This window comes from Thamnophis sirtalis, unplaced genomic scaffold (assembly GCF_051295495.1).
Source record: "Thamnophis sirtalis isolate CommonGarterSnake01/CBP01778 unplaced genomic scaffold, rThaSir2_p1.2 scaffold_10, whole genome shotgun sequence".
NCBI classification, from domain to species: Eukaryota; Metazoa; Chordata; class Lepidosauria; order Squamata; family Natricidae; genus Thamnophis; species Thamnophis sirtalis.
Genome location: NW_028261390.1, coordinates 203736 through 220479, shown reverse-complemented (window position 1 = coordinate 220479; position 16744 = coordinate 203736). Strand labels below are relative to the sequence as shown.

Below are 16744 nucleotides of genomic sequence, written 5' to 3'. Positions count from 1 at the left end.
AGGGCGCCGCGCTCTCCCGGGGCGATGCCGCCTGTCCGCCCCCCCAGGGACCCCTGAAGAGCGGACCCCGTCGGGTGTTCGGGGGAGGGGGGGAGTAGAACCGAGGGCCGCGTCTGTGTCTGCATCCGCGCCCGTTGCTCTAACGGGCTCCTCTCCTGGTCCTTGCGGCCTTTGCCCGGCCCCCCCTCCCCTCAGGCGATCTTTGCGCATGCTCCCGCGAGTTCACGCAGTTGGCCCCGCCCTCTCCCCGCCACCGACCCAGACGGGCGGCCTCTCGCTGCCTGCCGGAAGGAGGTCGCGCCTTCCGCTTCCGGAGGAAAGGCTGCTGCTGCCCGCGCCGCTTGTCTCCGCCAGGGGGACCCTCGAGAGGCGCCGCGCTGCCACTGGCCGCTTCCCTCCTCCGCGGGATCATGGAGCGGCTGGCCGTCGGGGAAGGAGAGGAGGAGGAGGAGGAGGGCGAGCGCCCTGTCCGGCGGCGGCAACAGCAGCGGGGCCAGCCTTACCCCTGTGAGCGGGGGCGGGGGAGGCGCGGGGCGTTCGCGGGAGGCGAGGCGGGCAGAGCTGCGGGGGGGAGCCGGGCGGAGCGGTGGCGGGAAGGGCCTGGCCGAGACAGGCGAGACCGTCGCCACCAGCAGGGAAGCCGCGGGGTGCCGAGCGAAGGAAGCGCCGGCAGCGTCTCTTGGGGACGAAGGTCTCGGAAGGCGCAGGGCTGCGGTTGCGAGGAAAAAGCGGCAGGGTGGCAGCCTCAGGCTCGGTAGAAAAGCAAAGGAGGAAGAGAAATCGGTTCTCCTCCAACCCTCCCTGCTGAATAAGGCCGACTGGCAGCAGGCTGGGAACGGGGCCCTGGAGGCTCTCGGGCCTTTAGAACCGGAGAAGGTGGGCAAGAAGCCAAAGGAGAACGGGGATAACCCGGGAGGGAGGGAGGGAGGGAGCGAGGTGACCCTGGTGCCTTTGGAAGCAAAATGAAATGCCTTCGGGCGTCTCATTCGCAGGCCGGCCAAGAAGAATGTTTGACTGCCCACTTGCTTACTCGAGCCTCTTGTGGTCCCCTTTCAGATTTGAACGCAGAGCCTTACTGGTATAGTGTAATTAACTATGCGACGTATGAGGACTGGGAAGACAGCAGTGAGGAAGCAGAGGAAAACGATGACAGTGAAGAAGTTCAAGATAGTCCTTACGCCACATTCTGCGGTTTCCGGAGTGCCTTTCTTTGCCCGCCTTCTGCATCTCTCCCTCCCCTGAGCAGCCGTCTGGACGTCACCCTTTTGGGCTTCGCTTTGCCCCAGAAACCGCAACTTACAGCTGAGGTGAGTCAGGGCTCATTTGACGCGCTTCACCTTTGGAAAGCTCCCAGGTCTGAATGACCTCATTCCCTGGTAGCTCTTGATCTCAACAAAGCCGCTTCCCAGAGGGTTCCAGAAACTGCTGCTGAATCAACATTGTTAAAATGTGAAACGTTGTGGCCTCCCTAAGGAAGAATCCCACTCGTTGTTCTGGTTTCTCTAGCGAAGTTAGATTGTGTTTATTTCTGTGGTGCTGCTGCTTATTTATTGGAACATTATCCTTGGTGCCAGGCAACGGCCAGCGGTAGCCCTCGGCCCGTGGGGTCCCTTGTCTTCCCACCTGCTCCTGGGAGACAGCCGTGGGCCGTGATGGTGGGCGGCTTGGTGGATAAGGAGGCTGTTCCACTGCTCTCTTTCAGGAGGCTGAGCGGAATGCAGAATTGCTGGTCGCTGAGGAGGAAAGGCTGAAGAAGAAGGCTGAGAGGAAGAGGATGAGGAAGAAGGTAACCGTGCCAGTGCGGCTCCTTTGCCTCTTGGAAAGGGGGGGGGGGCTGAGTGGCTGGGAAACTGATGCTCTCTTATCCCCAGAGGCAGAAGGACCGGAAGAGGCAGGAGAAGCGGACACTGGAGCTAAAGGCAAAGGGCGAAGCCGTGAGTCTTATCGTCTGGGTGCCCCGGCAGCTGTTCCCAGTGGGCCTCCTGCCTGCCGTGGGCGGGTGGAGCTCAGCCTTCATCAGAGAGTAGCCCCAGGAGCTGCCCTCAGTCCCAGCCTTGTGACACTCCAGCCAATCACTTTGCTCAGACGGAGATTTGAGCAGAATGTGCTGGTTTCCAGCTCTGCAAACATCCCGACTCATTTGTCCAGAGGGCAGGTTAGTTCCTGGATCCTCCAAGGTTTTTTTTTCCTCTCCATAGAATAAATCTCCAGCTGGACAAGATGAGGGAACTTTGGATGATGGCAGCCCTGACTCAGAGGGGAGTTTCAATGAAGCCTCCCCAGGCGGGAGCCCCAGCAGGAGCCTGGAGGAGGAAGAGGCGGCAGAGGTGAGCCTGGGCCAGTGAGTGGACAGGGGAAAAGCAGCCCACAAGGAGGCTGGGAGTCTGAGATTTGATACAGGAGGCATATTTGGGGCGGGGGCGGTGTGGGGGTGAAGGTATCTGGTCCTGTCTGGCTTCTTTGTTGGTTTGTCTGATCCCGGCTTTGGAGGCGGAGAAAATGCTAATCCTCCACCAACCATTAAAACTGCAGCGAGGCGGCCTTGGCCACGTTAGTCCCTGGTTTGGGTTTCCTATAAGGTGGGGGCAGTGCTGGTTCCGTTTTCCTCCCAAAGGGGTCTCTGGGCTGTCTGAGCTGCTGCCTTCCATCTCTTCCCCACAGGAGGAGCTGGATTTCTCCAGCACTTTTGTTTCCAAAGCTCTCCGCAAGGTAGATGCCCAGTCGCTGCTCCCAAGGAACAAGAAAGGAGGAAGAAACCCCAGGGAGAGAAAGGCAGAGGTGAGAGGACTCGTGTTCTGGTGCCGGGCCAAGTGCCCTCCAGGCCAGCCCCCTTTTCTGAAGGCTGTCAGTCTGGCACGCGCACACACACACACACAGACACACACACCCCACCCTTCCTGTTTCCCCACGCTGATCTGAAGGGAGCATCTCTTACTGGCAGCCCTCAGTGTCCTTTTTTCCCCATGACCCCGTTTTCTGTTGCAGCTGGCAGAGCCCTGTCTTTTAGGAAGGGACTTTCCATAGTCGCTGTAAGATTTCACCTTACTTAGCTCATAGGCTCTGAGCTGGAGGAGGGGGGAGGAGGGGGGAGGAGGCTTTCCCCATGCCACGTGTACATTGATCGACCAGCCTTTGTCCAAAGCTAAGAATCCAAAACGTGGCTGTTTTTCCCCCCGAGAGCGATGCTTCTCCTGCCCCAGAAGCATTTTACTTGCTCTTTTCTCTACGTTCTTCGGTGTTGGGAAATCCTTGCACGGTTTTCCCTGGATCTGGCCTATTGTGCTGCCGTTGCAAAGCAAACCGATGGTTGCGATCGGCTACAAAGCCAAAGTTTCTCTCTCTTACCAGCTTGCAGGATTTGAAAGGAAAGGTGCGACTGCGTCAGGGAAAGGCCAATGCAGACTTTTGAGTCTTTAAATCCATGCTGCCTTAATGGCCGGCCAGCCCTGGCTCCCCACTCAGCTCTGCGGCTGGTTGGCAGAGTTTATGGTGGGAGGGTGTCTCTCCCTACCCCGTTAGGGCCGGTTCATAAGCTCCTCCCTGATTCTGAGTAGGGACAGAAGGAATACGGGTGGTGACGGCATCGGGGGCAACTGGGGGACCCGGAGTTCTAGCCCCCTCTTAGCCATGAAAGTCGGCTGGGTAACTGAGCCGATCCCTCTTTCTCAGCTCAACCCAACTTACAGGGTGGCGGCTGTGGGGAAAATAGGAGGAGGAAGAGGGTTGTGTATGCTGGCTGCCGTGAGTAAAAGTAATAAAGACGAGATAAAAGCAAATTTCAAAATTCAGCATTTGGTGAATTATTTCCTGGAAACCAGCCTCCTAATCTGATGGTCTCCAGGTGTGCCTGGACTGCTCGGCTACCTGTACAGGGTGGAAATACTCGGTCTTCCTTTTTTGTATGGCGCCCCCTGTGGACATTCTGGGAGTGAAATCTGTTCAGCAGAATTGGGAGAAATGTGTGATTTCAAGGGCTGCTCTGACTGTCTTTCGTAAATTTGTGGGCCAGCCGTCTCATGACACATGGCAACCGTGTGCCTCACAAAACGGAAGAAAAACCAGTAAAACAACCTAAGCCCACAAAAATAACATAAAAATAGTAGCCGGGGAAGCTTACGACCCCTCGTGTTAGCCATGGGGCAGGCTGGATGGCAACGCCAGGCGTCTCTTCCTCATCCTCCTCCTTCCATCCCCAGAAGCCTCCAGAGCTCCAGTTGACTCCCGTGGAGCAGAGCCTGGTGCTGGCAGGTGAGCGGCTGGAAGCGCTTTCTTCTCTCCAAGGCTGAGCTGCTGCGGCCTTTCCATGCCTGCCCAAGCAGGCCGCAGTTCCTCCTCATATTGGAGAAATTGGGGTGCTGCAAACTTTAATTCTGGGTCCCTTAGGAAATAGATTGAAGCGACAGGAAATGCTTTATGTTTTCAGATGACGTAAAATTAAGGGAGAGAATTCCTTAGAAGACAGAATGAGGTTTAAAATTACTTAGATAAGATAGGGAAGTGAGCTGTAATTTAAAAAATAAAATGAAATTTAAACAAACCCTCCACGGAAGGAACAAAAATCAAACACATGCTTGCAGAGTAGAGCTCCAGGCTTGATAACGATACTAGTGAAACTGTTTTAGAATAGTATTAGATGGCAGATGGAATATGAGCCAGTCATGGGATATCACTGTGAAGAAGCCAGCGGAGGTTTTGGCCGCCTCTGCAGAAGGACGGCTTCTACCGTACAGTCCCAGAAAGCTCTTGCGTCTCTGCTGATTCCGCCTCAGTCAGACACCTTTGGCTCAGCTACCGTGGCCAGTTCTTGACGCCAAATAAAAGAGAGTCATAGGAACTGGAACCTGTTCAGAGGGAGTCAATGAGGGTGATTGGGGGGGGGGGGGGCTTAAAGCTTAAGTCCCACGAAGAGATTGGGACCAGAGGGCTGTGGGCGATAACGGCCCCACTTCAAGGGGAGCCAGAGAGTTACTTGGTCAGATTTCAGATTCCTGGGCTTGATTTTGTGGGGCAGGGGCTTCACAGTCCCAATGAGAGGGCTGTGTCTTGGAGGGGCGCTGGCTCACGTGCCCCACAGGGTTGCAGGCCCTTCCCCGGAGGTCCTTTGTGGGCCGTCTTGCTTGCAGAGTAGAGCCTTGGTCTGGGCCAGGTGAGGGCTGGGCAGGACATTTGGGTAAGCCGGAGGGATGCGTGTAACGGTGGTGGGGTTCAAAGTGGATCAACCCGGGTGGATTCCTGAGGATTTCCTGTGGAAGCCTGTTTTTCTTTTTCTGAAAAGTCTACTCGGGCGTCCACTGTGACTGCAGGGCTGTCCTGCATTTCCCATCTGGAGGACTGGGGGGGTCCTGGAGCTTCTGCAAAGGCATTGGGGGAACAGCCCAGCTTTCACCTAAACGGTCAGAAGGTTAATTCCACTTCTGTGATTTCCTCATTTTAAATCGCCCGTTTCTCCTGCTCCAGATTGTGGAAATGAAAGTGCAAAGGAGGGGCTCTTTCATGAGGCCGTGCGCCTCTTTACCGAAGCTATTAAGCTGAACCCCCAGGAATACAGGTGAGCTCGGCTTGTTGGAGGGACTGGGCTGCCTTGCCCCCCTCCCCCCCCCCCGCCTCTGCCGCCGTCCTTGGCCCTGGGCTGGAATTCAAGCCTTTCCCTTCTCTCCCCAGTGCAGGCAGCCGTTCAGGGCGGGAAGGAGCTTTGGCTTCTGGGGGCATCTAGCCCAGGCCAAGGGAGGCTTGTGTGTAACACCCTTTGTGGATCAAGCAGCTCCTGCCTGTCTGTAGACTCGCCTGGGCTTTGCTCCTGCCTCCCACAAGCCACGCTGAGCCCTTCGCTCCTGGGTCCAAGTGAGGTGGGATTCCTCTCCATGGCCAGGATGGGGAGGATGGTGGTGGCAGCAAAGTCTTCCTCGGGCATCCTAAGGAAAGAGTTGTGTCGTCCTGAGCACAATTCAACTAAAGCTGCCCTCTTGCTTCGGACCTCCCCTCCTGCCTGCCTTGGGAAGCCTCTCTGAGCAGACCAGCCGGTTCCTTTGGGGCTGCAGGGAGGATGGAGTCCGCTTTGCTCACCTCTCTGAAAAGGTGGGCAGGAAGACCTGCGGCCTGGAGGGGGCGCTGGCGGGCTGCTCTCCACTCCTGCTGAGTGTCCCAGGGGTGGGAGCAAGAGAAGGGGCCCCCCGGGGCCTGTCTCACCTCCCTCCGACCGAGTGACCCGATTGGAGGGGATTGTCCGAGGGGGACTAAGGGCCTTAAGAAGCGGAGGGCAGGGACCAGGGTGCCTGGCGTGGTTGGCTGGGCTTCAGGTGAGGGGTTTGGCTGTTTGGCAAACCCCAGAAGGTGCTTTGCAGGGAGCTTCTTTCCATGGTTAAGGGACGTTGGGGTGGGCCTGATTTAGCTGCACATGTTTTGGTGGAGGTTCATAAAGTGGCAGCTCTGTTGGGACACGGAGGGAGCTCCTGGAGGGGGTCGGTATTCTGCTTGTGCTGGGTGGATCCAGGGAGGGCTGAGGAGGGGCTCCCTGGAGATGGGAGGACCCTGCAGAGGCAGAAAGGGAGCCCTGCAGTGTCAGACTTGGGAAGGAGAGATGGAGAGTCCCAGGGAGAGCTTGGCCAAAGTTCAGGAAAGAATCATTTCCCCCTTTCTGGGCTGGAAGAAAGCCAGGCGTGGAAATGCCGAAAGGAGCTGGAAGCCTTTCAGGGCAGTGAGGAGGCCTTTGTGTCATCTAGCCAGGGAGGGGATAAGGGATCTCGCTGCTGCAAGGGGGCTCTGCATTTGGGGTGTTAAGAAATACAGATAAATAAAAAGGCACCTAGTTTGTTAAATGAAGGATGCTCCCAGTGCAATCTGTTTATTGGAAGAGCACTTTAAGAACTGTGATTTAGAGAGGAGAGTGGTGTTTCCCCCCCCCCTTTTCCTTTCCCCCCCTCTGGGAAAGCTCCAGGAAAGGGAGGGGAGAGGAGGAGGAGGAGGAGGAGGAGGAGGAGGAGGAGGAGAACATTCCTGATGGTTCAGGAGGAGCAGCTCTCATATCTGGAATAAAAAGAATTTCGGCCTTGTGCAAAACAAGGGAGAGGAGAAAATTCATCCAAGGAAATCCAGGGCTTGGAGCCAAGGTCTTTGAGGCTGGCAGCCCGTTGTTCTCCTTGCAAGTGGGCTGCTCACTTGCTGAAAGAAGAAGGGGAGGGGGCTCTTCTGGCAATGGGGGAAATGCGTTGCTTGCTAGGACTGGATGCGAGACTTAGCCCTGCCGATCGAGCGCCCTGCCCGCTCCCCCTTCCTTTTGTGCTGGCAGCAGCCTTGTCCCGGGTGGCCCAGGGCAGTGGCTGGTGGCGTGGATGCTCCCTGGGTGGCCGTCCAGCACAGAAGGCAGCTGGGCCGAATCCACATGAAGGCTGGGTTCGACCCTGGCCGCCCTGGAGCATTTTGCCCTCCTCCCTCCTGCAAAGGAGTCCGTGCGCTGGCGCTGCCGTTTGTCACTCCTTTTCACAAGGACCTGTGCTGGAGGCGGGACTGAGGGGGAGTGAGGGGCATTGGGTGCCCAGGGAGCCTCGTTGCACAGCCAGGTGATCTCCCGAGCCCCCCCCCCCCCCCCGCCTGGGCTCTTGGGGGAAGGAGAAGGCTGGGCCCCCACGCCCTTCCCCAGTCCCTGGCCTCCGGGTCTTTGGGGCAGCCTCAGGCAGACCTTAGCGGGAGAGGAAGGGGCTGAGTCACTTGTGGCTGTTTTCTGCTTCCGACCCTGAGCCCCCGGGGGGCCTGAGGGAGAAGTGGGCTCAGCCTGGAGAGCCCCATGTGGCGGCTGTGATGCAGATTTTGCTGCCGGTGACACCAGCTGAGGTGAGAGGCCACAGACGGGGCTCCCTGGGAGGAAGAGCCCTGCCTGACCTCCCTCCCTCCCTCCCTCCCCCCCCCCAGGTTGTTCGGGAACCGCTCCTTCTGCTATGAGAAGCTGCAGAGCCATGCGGAGGCCCTGCGGGACGCCCAGAGCGCACTGAGCCTGCGGCCGGGCTGGCCCAAAGGCCTCTTCCGCCAGGGCAAGGCTCTCCTGGGCCTCAAGGTACTCCCGGCCGGAGGGGCAGAGTGGGGCGGCGAGGGGCCTGGGGGACTCCGGCCGACCCTCCTGTCTGTCCCCCAATCCCCAGCAATACGCGGCGGCAGCCAGGACCTTCCAGCAGCTCCTCCCGCTGGACGGCTTCTGTGGCGATGCAGCCCTGCAGCTTCAGAAGTGCCAGACGCAGCTCTCCCTGGTGAGCCCGGAGGGGCGAGGGGGGGCTTCCTTTCCCAGCTCGGCTCTGAGGCCAAGCAGGGTCCTTCTGCTGCAGGCCTGCCTGGACGGGTTTCCCAGGGCAGGCAGGCATTTGGCCCGGGAGGCCTTCCGTGGAGGAGGAGCCTTGGAGGACAGGAGGCCTGGAGGGGCCCTCCCTGCAGCCGTTTCCCTTCACCAGGCTCTCCGTGGCGAGAGGCGCCCTCCGTAAGTGAGCCCATCCTTCCGGCCCCCCATAGCTGGCCGGGCTGCTGGTTGCTCTGATGCCGGATTTTCTTTCCTGCCTTCCGGGCGTGGGCAGCTCGCAGCCTCCCCCAGCGGTCTCTCGAGGTGGTCAGTGGGATCGTTTCCTTGGCTTGACCAGTGAGCCACTTTGGCTGCCCTCAAGCCACAGTCGCTGGGTCTCCGCCCGGAGCAAGCCAGCCATGCTGAGCTTCCAGTCCTGTCCCTACCAGGCAGGCTGTGGGATCCCATTGTGATGGCGTCCAAGAACAGCCGGCTTCTCCGGACACCCAGGCACAGCCCTCCCCCACCCCACCCCTCTGAAACATCTTTGGCTTCTGGTGGGGGTTGGTTTCACCAATGGGCGAATGGCGGCTGGTGTGGAGGAGCTGCCCGAGACTCACCCGCTGCCCTTTCCTTGGCAGGAGAGACGGCTGGGCTGCTCCCGCCGTGACCGGGACCTCCTGCCTGTGGAAACGCAGCTGCCTCTGCCTGGTAAGTGGGGGGGGCTCAGGAGCTCAGTCCCCGGTCAGTGCTGAGCCTGGCTGATGATGGGCACAGGGTGGGCAAGGGCTGCCTGGCGGGGGGGGGGGCAGAGACCAAGCCATCGCTGGCCCTCACCCGCCGCTCTCTCTCTCTCCCTGCCGGTCAAGGAAAGCAGCCAGGGGGGCGGCGGTGCCCAGACGGCACTGCCCAGGCCATTGCCACCACCCAGCGGGCACCTCCGGCTACAAAGGCCCCAGTCAGGTGAGGAGCAGGGAGCCCCGGGAAGGGGGAGGAAGCAGAACATGTGGGGGGGGGTCTCTCCCTGCAGGCGAGCAGAGGGCAGCAGCCCCAGCAGGGCCAGGCGACAGCCAAACACTTGGCTCCAAGCTTGATTGCAGAGGGGTCCCCAGGCCCTGGAGGCCGGGTGGGTGAGGGGGAGAGACCCCGGGGTCAGTGGAGGCTGGCATGGGGGTGCCTGGAGGAAGTGCTCCCTTGCAGGGAGTGGTTTGCTGGCACCCAAGGGCACCCAGCACGCTCTTCTTCTTCACCATTTTCAGCCGTAAGGGGCTCTTCAGGTTGGGGGGGGGCTTGTGGCTCCTTCCCCCCTCCTGGCGACCGGGGGGGGCACCCCTTGGAAGAAAGGGGGCCGCCAGGGCAAACCAACTTTGACATCCCCCCCCCTTGTCTGGGGCAGGTTTGGACCCATTGACTCCATCCGGTGCCTCCCTCGCAGGTCCTGCGCCTTCGTCAACTGCAGCCACAAAGAGGCCGCCGAAACCGCCTACGCAGCCCTGCAGGTGCGGCTCCTCCCCCTCCCTCCCCCCTTTGGCCCTCAGGCGGAGGTCAGGATCGGGGGGGGGGGGTCGCCTGGGCCTCCTGGGGTCTTAACCCCCACTGGTGCCGGCCGTGGGTTGGAGGGCTGCCTGCAGAGGAACCCCCCGTGGCCCCTGGCACTTCTGCATTGCTGTCGGGAATCTCCCCTGGTGGAACCTCGGGGCGGGAGGGGGGGGGGAGACCAGCGGCTTCTCCTCTTGGCTGCTGCTGGCCTCTTCAGGGCTGGCGTGAGAAGCTGGTTCAGGCAGCCAAAGAGGCGCTCGGAGGGGGGCCGAGAGGAGGTCTCTGGGGGGCCCTTCCCTGCTTTATGGAAGCCTGCAGGGGTGGGTGGGGCTCACTGGTCAGGTCCTCTCCCTGGTGGGCATGGCAAGCGAGGCTCTCTTCACGCCCTCTGGGTGCCCAGGAGGGGAAGGGCAGAGGAGGGGAGGGGCCTCCCGTGGGGATGCGGTTGCGCTCCAGGCACTCGCCCGGCCTTCTCGGGGCGCCTCCCTCACCGTGGCCCCCTCTTGCCTTTCTCCCAGGGGGCGGAAGTGGAAGGACGCCAGCGCATTCTGCAGCTGAAGCACCCCGCACACGCCACCGCTGCCCCCTCCAAGGCGGCCCCCGCCATGGCCTCTCCTGGGCTGGGTTGAGGGCAGAGATCACGGCTTGCACGGAGGTCCTTGGGGGCCCAGGACCCTCCCTGGCCGCCTGCCCGACTGGAAGCTGCCTTCCTTGGAGGAGCCTGCTGTGGACAGGAAGGCCCCTGAAGGCAGCCCCAGAGGGGACCGGGGAGCATGGCCGCTCCTCCTTCCTCTGAAGCCGGCCTGGGCCCAGTCTGCTTCTGGGGCTGTTCCAGATCTGGCTCCCTCCCGTAATGAGGAGCTGCAAACGCTTATGCTCCGGGGCTCCTCCGAGAGGACTTTCCCCGGGCCCTCATGGAGGGGCCCCGTCTCCCCAACCTGCTCAGGAAGGGATGTCGGTTGCCTTGTTTTTATATGGTTCTCAATAAACGTATGAAAAGACGTGGCTTTTCTCCCCTGGGGGCGGCCCTGTGGCGGAGGGTGCTGGTCCCCCCAGCAAGTGCGTCAGAAGCTGGGCTCTCCCTTGTGGACCCCCTTCAGCCCCAGCTGGACCCACCTGGTCCTCCCTCCCCCGGGGACAGGGCCCACCATTCCCCCCTTCCCAGACACGGTGGCTGCTCTGGCCGGGCTTGGAGGGGGCTCTGCCCTCAGCCCCCCCTCTCCTCTGGGCCTCTCTGCCGCGGCTTCCTCTGGCAGGCATGTCTGCTGTCCCGATCAGCCTGGGTGGCGTCCACTCTCCCCTCCCTGCCCCAGCACCTTCCTCCTCTGCGGCCTCCCTCCTTGTGTCAGTTGGGCTGAGACCCTCCCTCGCTCCTGAGCCTCCCTTGCTGTGAGCCTCCGCCGGGCCTCCCTTCTCCGGCAGGACTAACCTCGGCCAGCCCTGCTGCTCCTCCTCCTCCTCCTGGGGCTCTTTCTGCCCAGCGCCTGGCACTGGGCCAGGAAGGCTTGCCGCCCTGTTCATCCCCTCCGGAGCTGCTGGGCCTTTGCTGAAAGAGCCGCCACACACGGCCGCTGCCTCCCAGGGATCCCTTGGCCACCCCAGCAGGCCTGGGGAGGAGCAGCCCGGCCCTCGCAGGCTCCCAGTGCTGCTGGGGGATGAGGAGGGTCCTGCTGCTTGACCTGGCAGCAGCTGCCGTTGCCTGCCCCCAGCCCCCCCCCCCCCTCCACGGGTCCTGCCTTTCCCACCCCCAATTTCATGGGTCTCCGTTTCAGGTATCCGAATTTCCGTTCCCAGGATGTGGATTTCAGGCAGCTGGGAAGGGAGGGAGGGAAGGGGAGGGAAGGGAAGGAAGGAAGGAAGGAAGGAAGGAAGGAAGGAAGGCCGGCATCCCAGGGAACACGGAGGCCGCCTAGGGTCCTGAGTCCCCTGAGGGAGAGCAGTGGGCCAGGGCCATGGGGTGATGGGCCAAGCCCTGCTCTGGAGGGCCTGCCCCTCAGGAGGAAAGCAGGGCAGACCCAGAAGGGAAACACCTCCTCTCTGCTGCTCCTCCGACTTCCCTTGTCTGCAGCTGCACCAAGGCCAGGAAGGAGGCTGGCAAAAGTGCTCCTGACCTGCTTGGGGGTCATTTGCCAGACGGGGTTGCTGGGGGTCCCAGAGATGCTTTCCCACAACTGCCGTCCATCACGCGTGGACTGTGTCTTCCCTGAGCCACTTCTCATCCCTTGGCCTGAAGGGGAAGAACCTTTTCCCCCCTCATGAATATTGAAAAGGGCGTCCCGGTTGCCCTTGTAAGCCTTTCGTGAGGGCTTCCTCCCCATTTTGGTCCCGCAAGGAAGGCTTTAGGGCCCCCCGCTTACCTGATGGTGAAACTGGGACAAGGCCGATTCAGGCCCTGCCACAAGGCTCCCTCCGCACTTAGTCCATTTGCCTGCCTGGTTTCTGATGGCCTTTGGGGGGGGGGGAGTTGCTAAACGTATTTCTGTGTCAGGCTCAGCTGAAATCTGATCCTCCTGCCTGACTTCCCGAGATGGAATTTTATTTCTTTCTTGTCCCCTGATGATTTACATCTTCAGCTACAGTATTAGCTGTCAGGTCAGTGACCTGGGAAAATCCAGGATTATGGGTTCCCCACGTCTATTTTCAGATTTTGAATATATTTTTTTTAAATTTATGTACCCTGTTTCCCTGAAAATAAGACCTCCTGGATAATAATCCCAATGGGGCTTTTGAGCGCATGTGCTGGAATAAGCCCTCCCCGAAAATAAGACCCTGTGTGTGTGTGTGTGTGTGTGTGTTTAGGGGAGCTGAGGAGGAGGAGGAGGAAAGCCCTGTGCGCTCAGACCCAGAGAGAGGTGAGGGGGGGGGAACATGAGGCACATGTGTGCACACAAAGCTTTTCTACCTGGCCTTGGGGAGGGGGCGCAATTCCTTGTGGGTGGCTGTACCTCATTGTTCACAAAGACAGATAGACCAAATGTATGCTTTTTTGGGAGGGGTGAAGGGTGAAGCCCAAGAGACCCCCATCCGCTCCCCTTCCTAAGAGATCCTCCCGAGGAACTCGGCAGGTGCACAAGTAACAACAGACTCGCAGAGTCCCTGGGTCAAATTACTCTTCAACTTTGACCAAGGAACAGTTGGTAGGGATCTTGGAGGTCTTCTAGTCCAACCCCCTAACCACGCATGACCCTCCCCCATTCACTTCTTACGAATCTACAGGGTTGAAGCACCCGCAAGGAATCATTCCGCTGCTGAACTGCTCTCCTCCTCAGGAGATTTCTCCTCCGTTCTAGCCTGGATCTCTCTCTAGTCAGTTCCCCTCTGTTACCTCTTGCCCTGGTGCCAGTAGGTCTCCCCCTCCTCTCTCTGGCAGCCCCGCAAATATTGGGGAACTGCTGTGTGACCCTTGGTCCTTCTCTTGCTTAGCCTGGGTGCAACCGTGGTTTGTGGACTGCTGCAACCTAGAGGTGGGGCTCTGGCCTCACAGTCAGGAGGTTGTGGGTTCAATCCTAGGTGGAGGCAGATGTAGAGTCTCCTGCTTGGGCAGGGGGTTGGACTAGATGACCAGCCAACTCTGTTAATCTGTTGTCGTTGGCTTCCTTCCCGCCCACCCATCCCACCCACTGCATCCCACTTAGAGAAAGGACTGGGCAGCCGATCTGTCTGGAACTCTCAGCAGGCCTCCCTAGGAAGACAAGCGCCAGGGCCAGCAGCCACCACGCAAGCCCGGGGCATAGAGCTACCCTGGTGGCCACCTAAACCCTGCACAACCCTCCCTGCTCTGCTTGGTCCAGGCTGGTTCAAGGGAGGCAGGGACACAGAGGGTCCCTGGACAGACCTGATCAGAGCAGGTCACGCGATCCCACTGCGGACACCATAAACGGGATTCTGCTCGGAGGATCGTGTATTGCAAGGATCAAGGGGCGCCTCCTTCCAAAGCAGCCTGGGGAATGGGGGATGAGGAAAGGCTCTGTGGCTCTTGAGGCCTGCAAACCTGGCCGTTTTGGGGAACCTGGGCACCATCCACCTCCGTCCTACCTGGAATTATTTCTGAGGTTTGGCAAAACTGGCCTGTCAGGAGGGCAGCTGGGCTGGGGAAGCTCCTGATGGAGAAGGGAAGGTTGGGCTTCCCTAGGCGGCAATTCCTTAGGTGGGCCTAGTCGAGCGCGGTTTTGTGCCACGGCAGGCTCCCGTTCAGATGGGCCCCTTGGGGGGGAAAGGGAGGGTCAGCGAGGGCCTGATGCCCTCGAAAGATGGGGGGAGGGTGGCCTTCCATTTATTGCAACTACTTCACCACGCGGGGGGGGGGGGCATCATGCCTTTGCTGCCCCTAGGAAACAGCAGGCGGGGAGGGGGGAGGAGGACGGTGCCCTCCTGGAGCTAAGCTAGGTGGGTCGGGCTTCCCGGGAGCCGTCGGGTGAGGGGGCTGGAGAGCCTGCCCTTCTCCGGCTACAGAGAGAATTGGATTAACATGCACGTGACGGAGGAGGCACGAGAAGAGTAATTAATCACCAGTTAGAGAAAATTAATACCAACCGCGAAGGGTGTCTGGAAGCAGCCAGACAGCTAATCAAGCGGAAAATTGGACAAGGAGCCGGGCTGAGAGCGGAGCCGCGGGGCGGCTCGGTAGGCAAGCGACGGGGTGCTGCCTCACACACACGCACCCCCGATCACGTTGCTGATCGGACGCCCTTCCGAGGCGGCCGGTTCCCAACGCTGAAGGCAGCGATTCCCGCACCCTGCGCTTCTTCCCCGGGGCTCTTGCGGGAGAGGCGCTGCGGCCCGGGAGCATCTCGACTGCCGCGTACAGAGGGCTTCGCTCCTCCAGCTCGTCTTCCGGGCTGCCCGTCAGCTTTCGGCCCGGGGGGGGGCGTTAACGTCCCGGGAGGCAGAGCAACGACTGACTGTCTGTCCGTTGGGCTTTCCTTTCGCCTGGCAGCGCTCGCGGGTGTTCCTGCGCACCCTAGCAGACTCCCAATATTTGAGGAGCTGTCACAGAGGAGGAGAACGCGGCTTCTCCAAAGCAGCTGAGGGCTGAACAAAAATAATAGATAAACGCTGATTAAAGAGAGATCGAACCAACCTAAAATCAAGGAGAAACTTCCCTCCAGAGGTTGTGGGGGCTCCAACACCGGAGGCTTTTAAAGAGGAGATCGGGCAGCCACATGATTTCCTGCTCGAGCAGCGCATTGGATTAGAAGGGGTCCCTTCCAGCTCTCTTTGCTCTCCTGTCCTTATTGCATTTAGTTCAAGATATTTTTTTTCAGTTCATTCCTCCACCACCTGCTTCAGCTGATACAAAGGGATTAATATCAGTCATGTGACCAGACCAGACTTGCTCTATCACTGACAGATCCACTCAGGAGGGCCCTGTTTGGTGGATACCGCCTATCACAGCCTTAAGGAGGCATCCCGCAAGGGCTGCCAAGGGCCCCTCCTGAGGAAAGACTCTGGATAGCCGAGCACTGGGGAGACAACAAGAAGGCTGTGGCTGCCCAGACGCCAAGCCTCTCGACAAAGTGTAGCCCTTGGAAAAGGCACCTGCAGGCTAACGTGGCTCTCCCCCCCCCTGCAGCCCCCCCTCCTTCCGTGGTGACTTTGGGCCCCTAACTCCTTCTCAGCCCCACTCCTTTCCTGGGCCACATTAAGGATCGCGCATCAGGCAAAGCGTTGCTGCCTTCGTAGGGCTTCCCTCCTATTTGGGTTGCCATTGCCGAGGGCATCCTGGCCACCTGGGTGCGCAGGTGTGCTGTGCAGATGTCTCAGCAGCCCTTAATGCCAGGCTAAATCCAGGTAGCATCCTGGAGGACAGGCCCCTTCTTGGCACCCGTCCCGCTTGGGACACACCTGATCCCGGGGCCATTCAACTTCTGCATCAGCTGGCAGAGGTTACAGGTGTTCTGGAATGGCGCTCCCATCCAGTGAAAGAGTCAACGCCTTGGAATGCCCAGTGAAATCCCCCGAGGGGTGTAGAGAAACAGGTGGCCTTGATTTCAGAGGCAGGTCAAGGAGGTCCTGGCAGGGCAGGCTCCTCCTTGAAAGAAGGCCAGGAATTTGGGCACACTACTATCTCTAGCCACGCAGATCAGCAGCTGGGGGAAGGGCTGTTTTTGCTCACTTTCACCTGGCTGCAGCCCTTCCTAAGTCCATTTGATTTAGCGGAGGTCCCTGTGCCCTCCAAGTATCCAGTTGATATGGCCAACCCGAAGTTGCGAGTCATGCAAAATTCTGCTCTTAGCCAGTTAACCGGCCAACTCTGCATAGACAACTTTAAAGTCACTTCCCCACTCCCCCCCCCCTGTGACTTAGGGCCTCACTGTCTGAGGGATCCAAATGGAGAGGGGAGCCCTCCCCCAAGGCTGTCCGAGACCCGTTTTCCTGTCTCAGTGAGGTGTCCAGGTCAGGGAACATCCGCACTCTCTGGGAAGCTATGCTTGGCCCTCGGAGAATTTGTGAAAATCCACCTCCTTCTCATTGCAGGAGGGCACAGAAGTCCCCCCCCCCCGCTAGTATTTATCTTTATTTAAGCATTTGGCTTTTTCTAGCCTGCTTTTGCTTTGGGCCTTTGCTAGCCAACTAAGGACTTGCCAGGGGAGAATCAAAACTATTTTAGGACTTTTGGCTCATTATTAAGAGAACTGAATAAGGAAATAATGGGATGTGGCCAGTCTATTGCCAGGCCCTTAGGCCAGCAGGAAAGGGGGGGATTCAGAGGGTCCCCGAGCTGTCCAAAGACCCACCGCTGTCCCACCATTCCACATTCCAGCAGTTTCACAAGAAGGCTGCACCTCCACACACACACACACACACACACACACACACAAACACAGACCTTTTGAATCCTTGAGTCAGGCTGCCTCCTTAAGGAAAAGGACGGGCATCTGGACAGATGCCTATGTGCACCTGTGTGCCAGGCTCATTCCTGCCCAATGAACATCACTTACCTGC

General features: G+C 59.5%; 1 protein-coding gene across 3 annotated transcripts; it reads left to right on the top strand.

Annotated features, from left to right (window-relative positions):
* The first annotated feature begins 327 nt into the window (after positions 1-327).
* Positions 328-10801, top strand: TTC31 (tetratricopeptide repeat domain 31). 3 transcript variants are annotated; one of them, XM_014053578.2, is made up of 14 exons: positions 328-507; positions 1057-1307; positions 1703-1786; positions 1872-1934; positions 2199-2327; positions 2662-2778; positions 4197-4248; positions 5458-5548; positions 7906-8047; positions 8133-8237; positions 8902-8971; positions 9130-9223; positions 9696-9759; positions 10318-10801. In XM_014053578.2, the coding sequence occupies exons 1-14, from the start codon at positions 411-413 to the stop codon at positions 10426-10428; spliced, it is 1470 nt and encodes a 489-aa protein (XP_013909053.2). In that variant the 5' UTR covers positions 328-410; the 3' UTR covers positions 10429-10801. The 3 variants fall into 3 exon arrangements, with proteins under 3 accessions (XP_013909053.2, XP_013909052.2, XP_087579981.1); XM_014053577.2 differs by having other exon boundaries at positions 9657-9759; XM_087723855.1 differs by lacking the exon at positions 2662-2778 and having other exon boundaries at positions 9657-9759.
* Positions 10802-16744: the final 5943 nt, after the last annotated feature.

Bases quoted from the DNA above. Each gene is read 5' to 3' on its own strand.
- TTC31 (XM_014053577.2), top strand. From the start codon at position 411: ATGGAGCGGCTGGCCGTCGGGGAAGGAGAGGAGGAGGAGGAGGAGGGC. The intron at 8,238-8,901 runs GTGAGCCCGGAG...TTTCCTTGGCAG, and splicing joins GCCAGACGCAGCTCTCCCTG to GAGAGACGGCTGGGCTGCTC. The intron at 8,972-9,129 runs GTAAGTGGGGGG...CTGCCGGTCAAG, and splicing joins AACGCAGCTGCCTCTGCCTG to GAAAGCAGCCAGGGGGGCGG.